The sequence below is a fragment of the Xenopus tropicalis genome, chromosome 1 (assembly GCF_000004195.4).
Source record: "Xenopus tropicalis strain Nigerian chromosome 1, UCB_Xtro_10.0, whole genome shotgun sequence".
Taxonomy (NCBI): domain Eukaryota; kingdom Metazoa; phylum Chordata; class Amphibia; order Anura; family Pipidae; genus Xenopus; species Xenopus tropicalis.
Window position 1 is genome coordinate 144502780 of NC_030677.2, and position 10409 is coordinate 144513188.

At 41.2% G+C, this 10409-nt stretch overlaps 1 protein-coding gene across 1 annotated transcript; it reads left to right on the plus strand.

Moving 5' to 3' along the window:
• The first annotated feature begins 4213 nt into the window (after window positions 1-4213).
• lif (LIF, interleukin 6 family cytokine) lies at window positions 4214-9545 on the plus strand. Its single transcript, XM_012969965.3, has 3 exons — window positions 4214-4974; window positions 5829-6016; window positions 7678-9545. The coding sequence occupies exons 1-3, from the start codon at window positions 4959-4961 to the stop codon at window positions 8128-8130; spliced, it is 657 nt and encodes a 218-aa protein (XP_012825419.1). The 5' UTR covers window positions 4214-4958; the 3' UTR covers window positions 8131-9545.
• The last annotated feature ends 864 nt before the right edge of the window (window positions 9546-10409 follow it).

Consider the following 10409-nt stretch of genomic DNA (forward strand, 5'->3'; position numbering starts at 1 on the left):
CCCTGAGTATGACAATATGACAATGTATGGGCTGTCTGGAACAGAGAATAGGATATGTGGGCTATGCAGCAACAAAAATTTCATGCAATTTAACTATTTCCTGACTAGGCTGTATGATCTTATGTGCGTGTATGCCCACATGGTTAAGAAGCCAGAAGAAGAATTGGTCAGCACCCTGGAACTAAGCCAATGTGTGTCTAACATACCTTAGGAATCTGTAAACATTCTAATGCAATCTCCTCACAGGCTTGTCTGGGGCTGGTCTTACCGACAAGGGCGTAACAACAGTAACAGCAGAGAGTTGCTGGAGGGCTCGGAAATAAAGGTTCATGCCATTTGCATTTTTAAAGGAGAACTAAAGCTTACAAAGAAGTATGCTGAACCTTTAGGCTGGTACAGTACATTGGAGATATAAAATATGGCATATCTAGCCCTATTTGTTTTTAGGGTTAAGTTCTTTAAGCGTTTTCTTAATGTAGCTAAGTTAGTACCAGGTGTCTATACCAGAGGAACCAACGTGTAGGTCCCAGGCCTTCCATTTCCACAATGCCAGTACTCTAATGTTTTGATTTCACCCAAGGCCACGTTATGTTGAACACCAAAAAATCTCATAGAACACTGGACAACCAAGTTAAATGCTGATTTGTTGCTTTTGATGAATCCTTGTAGCTCTGGACATTTCTGTTAATAATATGCACTAAAGCTCATATTCTTCACTAGAATAAAAGTGCTCCAGCCTGGCTGAGAACATTTAATTCTTTTGATGAAAGCCACTTTTCACTGGAGATGACAGGCAGATTTCAGCAAGAACTTAAACTTATGGCAGGCGCCACTGAAACTTAAAGCAAGCGCCTCTGCGGGCATTGGGCACTTCCTCGGAAGCTTAAAAAATGCCATTTGGGACCTTTGCACCGGCGACTCCTATTGTTGCCGATGAAAAAGCATTTCATAGTGGTTAGTCGCCCGTGGTAGCTAACTCGCTTCTCTGTGGGCACTTAGCCTTACGCATTTCAGAGAAGTTAGTTGTCTGCAGTAGCAGAAACCTATTGTGGGAGACTAATTTGATCCATGGGTCAAAACTCATCTACTCTCTAGGTAGCTATGTGTTCTTAATGTAAATAAGCCCAGTGGCATAACTATAGCAGAAGCCCCCCTTCCTGGCTGCCCTCCTATCTGAGAATCAGTGGGCGGGAGAGAGGAAAACTAGTGAGTATGTGTGTGGGGAAGGTTGGAAGGGTAGGGGTTGTTAGTGCCAGGGCACTCTGAAGATTTTTTTGTGGGGTGGCCCAGCGTTTAGTAGTTACACTACTGAACAAGCCCCTACAGCTCTGCAATAAAAATGTATTTTAATTCTTCCTCTATAATTGCACTGATATTCCTATTTATTGTGGCATTATGCAAGCTAGAATTTGGAGGAAGTAATCTAAGAATAAATGATGTACTAGGATGCAACTGAAAACACTTATTTACAGTAATGGCACAGCCTTTCAATTTTGAAATACTTTTTTACTGATTGTTGTATTAGGCAATGGCATGCTAGGGCATTTTATTAGAAGTGCTTAGCACAAGCTGCATAAACTCATGCATAACACCACAGGGGTCATCAGAATGGCTGAGATTCAAAATAGACCCTGGCATTCCAAGGCCCAAATAGCCCTCCAACATACCCAATAAATTGTGACTGCCAGTGACTGGCAACTTATAGTAGCCTTTCTGGCATTGGCTTGAATCAAAAGATCCATGCAAGTGCTGGAGTACTAAGGATAGCAAATTCGTGCCTTAGTTCTCATTCAAAAAACATTTGCAGCCAGGGTTGCCTAACTTGTGCATCACGTATTCTCTCAACCTATCCCATTTAGACTACTGTAGCCTGCTAATAACTGGCCTCCTAAACTCCTAGCTCTCCTCACTACAATCTGTATAAAATACTGCTGCCAGAACCCTCCTTCTCTCATCAAATGGAGTACATGCACCAATTCTGTTAAAGTCCTTATTATGACTTCCCATAAAACAAAGAATAATTGGCAAACTCCTTATAATAAACTTCAAACTTTATTTGTCTGCACCTCACTACATCTTTGCTTTTGCGTCTCCATACGTTCCTGGCCCACTCCTCTGCTCCTCTCAGAGCAAATGCTTGGTCACACCCCCCACTAATCCTATTGTTACCCACCGAGCATGCCCTAAGCTGGCATCAGCCTTTTTCTTTGCCTTCACCTTTTTTGCCTGCGTGCTGGCACACACAGTGGATATTGGCTCTGAAATGCAAACTCTTGAATTTTTTCTCTGATATCCAATCCCCCATTTGTGTCTGCACCCAGGCCATTTCATTGGTTCCGGTGCAGGCAAAGAAGAAGGCTGATGCCGGCATAGGAGCTGAATCAGCCCCATGTAGCATCAGCCAAAGACTACTCCTTGGAGCACTCACGTAACACTTGACCAGTGCCAACAAATGTAACCTGGAGTGCTTAACCCTTTAACTGCCAACGACGTATGGCGCACGTCGTTACAGGAAAAGGTTTTATCTGCCAACGTCGTGCGCCGTACGCTGTTTGGCAGATAAAGATTCTCTCTGCAGAAGCGGCATGTGCCACTTCTGCAGAGAGTTTTTAGTGATGACACGAGCCAAGTGACTGACTGACGTCGCAGGACTGACCTCCAAGCAGCATCGCGTCTGCATCAGCATCGCGTCTGCTGCTTGCTCTCCGCTTCCTGTTTCCCCCCAAGTGCCAGCCCACTGACCAGGACTGCAGCAGGACGACTAGGGATAGGCAGGAGAGGTACCACTCCCCCCTGTCGTTGCGCCTAGGCAGGTGCCTTTTTTGCCTACCCCTAGTTCCGGCCCTGGTCAAGGGATGTATTTATAGGGGAAGTGCAGTTTATCACATTTCATTAGCATTTAGGATTGTGGTGGTTATATCCTCAAATCAGACACACAATGCAATTAAAAGTTATAATCCTTTATTTATGTAGTGTTGACATTTACTGCAGCCCTTTTCAGAGATTATGCATCTTTCCCTTCCCCAAATGGAGCTTACAATCTAAAGTTTCCATCATATTCGCACACATTATTGGCTGTTATGAAGAACCTATTAACCTGCCTATATATTTTTTGTGGGAGGAAACCAACAAAGACACAGGAAGAACAGAGACTCCCTGCCAATTGTGACCTGGCTGGAATCAAACCTAGGACCCCAAGCCGCAAAACAAACCACTGCACCACTGTTAAGTTTGCAATTTAGTCACAAGCAGCTCTTCACAGTGAGCCTAACCAACGTATTATTAGTGACATCAGGGCAATCACATACCAGCCAACCACTGGCATACATAGAAGATACTAGGCCTTACATCAATAATTGTAGGGTCCATTAAAAACCCTGGGAATAAGACATTTTTCATTAACACATTAACATATATTAAGACTGCCTCTCGGTCAGTGCGCCACTGGTCCCCCTATATCTCTAGCCCTTGGTACCCCAGTAATCACAAGATCTGTCTCCCCTATAGTTACACCCCTGCTGCCCGATTAATATGCATTACCTTACTACAAAAAGAATTCTGAAATATAATTCCAGAGTCACCTTACATGACATCGCTCACAGTAACTTTCCCATGCTGATTCATTGCAGAGGGTAGGTTGGTCATAATGTGACAATAGAATCAAAGCCTGCCAGGCAGACACACACTGTCAGATGAGACACCTTTACATGAATCAAGTCTAGCAACTTGTCTGAGTAGCATTTATTTGGAATAGAGGCCAGTCATATAACTGCTCTGGTCCTGCCAGTCTGCCTGGGCACATGCCTGTTAGTTTTGGAGGCCAGCTTTTTCCATGCCCCCCAGCAACATGTAGAACACTGAATAATGGTGAGAGACAAGGGGCATTATACTGAGCCACTGGGATGTTTTAATATGAGAGAAGCTTAGGCCATAGGTTAGTAAAAGGTGAGCTTCTTCCATTAAACTGCTTATTATGAGAGCATCTTAGCTGGGCAGTGGTATGGCAGCTCCTAGTCATGTTTTTTTTTTTTTAAAAAAAAGCCATAGAAATGTGGTTTCACGCGTGGGGAACATCCTTCTTCCACGTTAAATCGATTGACAGAAGACAATGATGCGGAAGGATGGCGCAATCCCTGTGGCAAATTGTCAGTATCGTTTCCCTAAAAAAAAACTCCAAGTAATGTAGAGAGGAAGCTATGCCCAGACATGCCCCTGCTCTGCTATATAATCCATCCCTGTCACTTTCGGAAATGCTGCTCTGGCCCCTTCCCCTTCCCTGTAGCAGCATGCGGACATGTGGTAGGTAATTAGCCTGTTAGACTACAACTCCCAGCTCCCCCGCTGCCAACAAGTGGGAGCAGATCAGCTCTGTGCCAGTACTTGTAGCATGTGTAACTGTCAGCGAACAAAGTTGAGAATAGGAACATTTTGGGCTCCTGGTCTCCGCACAAACCCACGTGTATAAGGACAGCTCTGTAATCGTTCAGCTAATGCTCAAATGCGGCTGCTTTGGCTCTCGGGTCATGTCGGGAGTTGTAGTCGCAAGTGAGACATCCCACGTATCCATCCTTGCAGGCAGATCAGCAGCGTAGCTAATACTTGTGAACCTCCAAATGCGGTGACTCAATCGAAAAGAAAAAAAAAAGTTGTGACTCAGTATGTCACTCACATTTCCTACTTTAGAGACTTTCCATAGGATCAGGGGAAAACCCAGAGATAAGCCCCTGATCCTTAGCCCCCTACTTGCACTGCCCATAGACTTCAGCGGCAACCTCCGTGCTTGCTCATTCAGTGAAACTCCACGCACTTTCCTCAGGCCGCTCTGATTGGCTGAGAGCGGAGAGGCATAGGCGCTGCTATTTAAGTCATGCCTAGTTTTGGGACAAATTTAAAGTAATCTCCTCAACCATCAGCCATACAGACGTCTCTGCCCCAAAGGAATTGTGACTACTTGGAGGATGGGGTACTTGCCAGGTAACTCCCTCCTCTCACCAAGCGATTTCTGCCTTTTCTAGGTGTGATTTGTACCCTGGCTCCGGCTGATGGATCAAGCTGACATACCAGGCATTTTGAAGATTTTTTCTCAGTGCAGTTAAAAGGCTGCAGCCTGGGATTTGCTGGCATGAGTATGCAGCCTTTAGCATGGATTGCTCAAGCACGTTGTTCCCTATGCTGGGAAGCGCTGCCATGTGTCCAAGCAGCTCCATTCACTTTTGGTTTCAAGCGATTGCGAGTCTCAGCGTTTAGTCACAGGGGTGTCCCGGGACAGATTAGGACTCGGTACATAAAAGACAGCGTTAAACATAAATACAGCCAGCTCAGTTCATTGCTAGTTTATAGCGCAGGCACCTAATGTATAGGATATAGCGCAGCCAACTCCAAGTGATGTTAAATGCGCTGAGCGCGTCACTCTCCTGCCTTTACACGTCACAGGAGGAAAGTGAGACTTGCAGCAGGTAGGGCCGCCGGATCCTGGACCAATCTGCACTGCTCATTGTTAATGTATAGCAATTTAAGAGAATATACTGTAAATGTAACGTCTTTCTCCAACTTATGTACAGTAAATAAGAAGTTATCTGGGGTACTGGCTGATCAAACACTATCTGCTGACTTCCTTGGGAGGCTGCTGATTGTGCATTTTATACAATGTACCCACAGTGACTTAGTACTAGTGCAGAAACCATCTGGTGTTGCTTACAACATGTACAAGTTTTCATTTAATACTTCAAGCAATGTTACCATGCAGCAGGGAGAATAGACATCTCTTTTGTCATCAGGAAGAAAACATGAGCTGAATAATCTGTAACATATGTTTTTCTCTGGAACAGGAATTGTGCAACTGCTGATTCTCCAGTGCTGGTGTCTGTTGATTATAACAGCAATGCCATTAGACTTTAAAGGGAATATCTGCTCAAACTCCAATGACTGCAATGATAACACCACCTACATTTGGCACCAGATCCATAACAAGATAACAGAGCTGGCGTCAGGAGCAAGACATCTTTTTGAAAAATATGTAAGAACCTTGCAGTACAGTAATCGTTATAGAATTTTTTAATCTGTTTTTGCTACAAAAGCTTTAAAGGGATTTGAATTAACTTTCAGTATGATGTAGAATGCTATCCTGAGAAAATTTGCAGTTGGTGTACATTTTTTATTATTTGCTGTTTTTGGTTTATTTAACTTTGTGTTCAGCAGCTCTCCAGTTTGGAATTTCAGCAGCTATAGGGTTGCTAAGGTTCAAATTACTCTAGCAACCAGGCGGTGGTTTGAATGAGTGGCTGGAATATGAATAGGGGAGGTCTAAAAAGAAAGATAAGCAATAAAAGTAACAATAACAATAAAACTGTAGCCTCACAGAGCAATGGTTTTTTGGCTGCCAGGGCCGGAAATTCCCATTTAAAAGCTGGAAAGAGTCAGACGAGTAAAGCAAATAATTTAAAAATGCTAAAAAAATAAAAAAATGAAGACCAGCTGAAAAATTGCTATAAACGGGCCTAACTAAAAGTTAACTTAAAGTTGTACTACCCCTTTAAAACAGATACAGCTAATATATATATGTTTGTGTCTGTCTGTATATATATATATATAATACGCAAGATTGAATCAATTATAATCAGCACTTAGTGATGTCATCATTTATAATCAGTGCTTGTGATGTAACTTTGTCACATGATTCACTCAAACTTGCGTCTTAAGTTAAAGTTTCAGAACCTCACGTGACACAAATTACATCACTAAGTACAGAATAAATAGTGACTTTCTATCTTATATTATATAAGTCACCAATTCCATGACCATATACTCCGAGATGACTTCTAATATCCTCATATTTTTCAACAGGGATACTTTATTTATTATAATACACAAATTTCAATGAGTCAGGTGACAAAAATGACATCACTAAGCACCGTTTATAAGGATATCATTTACAGGATAGTAATGGATTTTGTGTAATATTTATATTTATATAGACTCTTAGATCATCTCCTTTGTGTGCATATATTGCGATCCCTTTATATGTTTGTGTTGCCATCCAAGAACATAATAATTTTCCTTTCTCATAATAGTGATCTATTCAGCTAATCCAGAGGTTAAAGATTTAGCCCTGTATAGTTGGACCATAGGTTCCCTGACCCGCTAATGGCCCCCCCTGCAGCCTTTCAAACCCCCCCCCGCAGGTCCCCCACCACCCCTCCAACCCCCTAGCGTGCCTAAATTAAACTTATGGTCAGGGTGTCGGTGGAGGCAGGAGACCTGTGGCTCGGTATAGTGCCCTGCAGGGATCAAGGCTGGGCCACCAGGGCCTGGGCCTGTCGGGTTTTTTCCCAGTGTCCCAGCAGCCCGGTCTAAACCCTGCATAGGTTTGTGTGGCCATACCAAGAGCCATTATTATTATTATTAACATTTATTTAAAAAGCACCAACATATTCGGCAGCGCTGTACAATAAGTGGGTTTCATACATTGGACATACAGAGCAATCAATAACCGATACAAGTGGTGAAGGGAGCCCTGCCCAAAAGAGCTTACAATCTACAAGCCATGGGGCTAATCATTTAGATAACCTGAATATTGGTCATTTTATATTTGATGCATTCTTAATTAATATGCAGGAATCATATACTTAGTGAATTTAATTATTTCTGTTTGGATTAATAGTTTGTGTTCTTCAACAGACTGAAGTTCAAGGCTTAAGTGATAAAGTTGACCAGATCTGTGATCCGGTGATTGTACACTTTCCAAAGTTTAATGCAACCAACTCTTCAGAGAAAGAAAAGGCTATTGAGCTTTTCAGCATCTTCAGTTATGTCTCTACTGCCCTCAGCAACATCACTAATCTCCAGAACAAAATCAGTTCCAAAAAAACCCCACTACTTAATGAACTGGAAAAAACTTTTAGCGGAGTCAAGGGAATTCTATCCAATCTCTCCTGTTTTCTTTGCAAAAAGTACCATGTGACTCATGTGAGTGTGCACTATGGCCCTCCTTTACCAAGTGGTAAGTTACCTCAAAAAGCACATGGTTGCAAAGTTCTTAAAAAATACAAACATTTCATCCACCAAGCAGTCAATGCAACTATAATCAATCAACTGTATGAGAGTGGAACACAAAATCCTTCAGTGCCTTAGATTTCAGCCACTATGAAAGTAGCTTACTTGGGACATACTGCCGGGGTTTAGAAGCTGAGGTGGCACAAGCCCTGGAGGACTAACTAGGCCAAAGGATAATATAGTGATAAGAGTGCCAATTAGACACTGAATGACTTCAGGGCGTATCTCATAAAGCAAAGAGCCAGCTGGTAAAGGCAGAAGAGTAAAGGCATCATGGGAAAGGATGTAACTAAGCACCAATGACCTGAAAGAGATTGCACTTAATAATGGATTACTAAGAAATATGGATTATTTAAATTATGTTCAACACTTCCTGTTTCAAATTAGAAAAATATTGAAGTCTTCCAAAGAAGAGGAAAAATGAAGAGATAAAAATACATGTCCTAAAAATTTCACTCTACCCTTGTAGTAGTGCTGTCATCCATGTTCATAAATGAGACCCAAAGGGTAATTAGACAGGTTCGTTTGATTCCAAATCTTGCTCTTATTCAGAGACCGAAGCACTTAAAAACATCATCAGCCTCAGTTGCACCAAAAATAGAGACACTAGTGATGGTGTCAGATGGTTTGCAGATATGGTAACCAAATGGGTGCAGAGGAACCAGCAAAAGTTTTTGTATGAAAATTGTACATTCCATGTTTATTTATGTATTTATTATAGTTGTATTTAAGTTATATTATCCTTTTGTATCTTTTGGTCTCTGGGATTGTTTACAGCGCTCAGTTTATTTTTGTTTTTTATTTATTAACCGAAAATGGATTTATTTAAGTTATTTATTATTTATATAATTTATGTTGTGGTCAGTAAAATTTGTATATTTACTATATAGAGGCTGAAATGAAAATAATTAATACAGGAACCTAATACTGTAACTACATCTCTATTGAGGTGGCAATATGGTTAATATGCTTTCTGTGTGCATTTTGTAACAAATCGGTTACAATTGTGGCGAAAATGTTCCTTGTTGGGATGTTGCCATTTATAGGCCTCACCATAAAAGTAGTGTCTGTGCCTGATTCTTTAGGCGTAGGTGCATTGACCAACACTTGTTATAGCTACTAGAATTACTACAGCCTATGTCTCAGAATGTCCAAATCTAAAAATCTAGTATGTGCTGCCTGATTAAATTACCTGAATCTTTTTTTCACTAGCAGTTAATTGGTTTCATATAAAAAAAAACTACTTTATTCTACCTATATTGCTCTTTCCCTACTTGTGAGCTCATTCAGCGGCTGTATCGGTAAAGCTAGTATTAACCACTTGTCATTATAAACATGGACTGTACATATATGCACATATGCATATGCCTTTAAAGTAAAACCAAACAGAATGTTACATTATTTCCAATGTGTTATGAAACTGAATATTTATAAATATTTATTTTTGTATTTTTGTATTTTTTCAATAAAAATAAAATATTTATTTTTGATTATTTGATTATTGATTTTCATTTTTTTTTTATTTTACTGAAACTAATAATGTATTAAATCTTGCATTTATGGTATTTATATCTCAGGGTGAGGACACACTGAGCTGTGCTTCAGCTTCTGTCTGCCTGGGTTTTCTTTGCAGACGGAGAGAAGCTTTGCTGTTTCACTGCACTGAAAGGCACTGTGTCGGCCTGTGTACAGATACACACATACAATTTTGGCACTGTTTGTCTGCACACATGCTGTCAATACAGAGAAACTATGGAGCATATGGGAGCACATCAGCTTCTCTCAGTCTGCCGAGATTATGGGTAACTAATGATCCATACTACAGTTTGATTCCTTCTTTCACCTTTAATATAGGTCCAAGGGCTTGATTTTACAGGGTTAAAGATATTATAAACAGATACATGTGGAGAAATAAGCAAGATGAGGTTTCTCCTGTTTAAGCCAATTTACACTGTAGCTCCATGTCACAAAGTATGTGCCAAAAAAGGTAAGACAAGGCTGCTCTCTAGGTATGAATCTTTGCTGTGAAAGGGCTGCTGGAGTGCTCCTCTGAGCACTTAAATTTAGACCATTAAGAATGCTAATGACAGGCTTGCCTCAACAACTTTTTTTTGAAGGCCTAGAGAAGTGATCCCCAACCAGTGACTCGGAAGCAACATGTTGCTCACCACTCCTTTTGATATTGCTCTCAGTGTCTTCAAGGTAGGTGCCCATTATTAAATCTCTAGCTTGGAAGAAACTTTCGGAATCATAAAGACACAGTTTTACTCCAAGCAGAGCCTCCTGCAAGCTAGCAGTCCACATGGGGCTACCAAATAGCCAATCACAGCCTAAAGGAACTTTTTTCATGCTCACGT

Bases quoted from the DNA above. Each gene is read 5' to 3' on its own strand.
- lif (XM_012969965.3), top strand. The intron at 6,017-7,677 runs GTAAGAACCTTG...GTTCTTCAACAG, and splicing joins GACATCTTTTTGAAAAATAT to ACTGAAGTTCAAGGCTTAAG.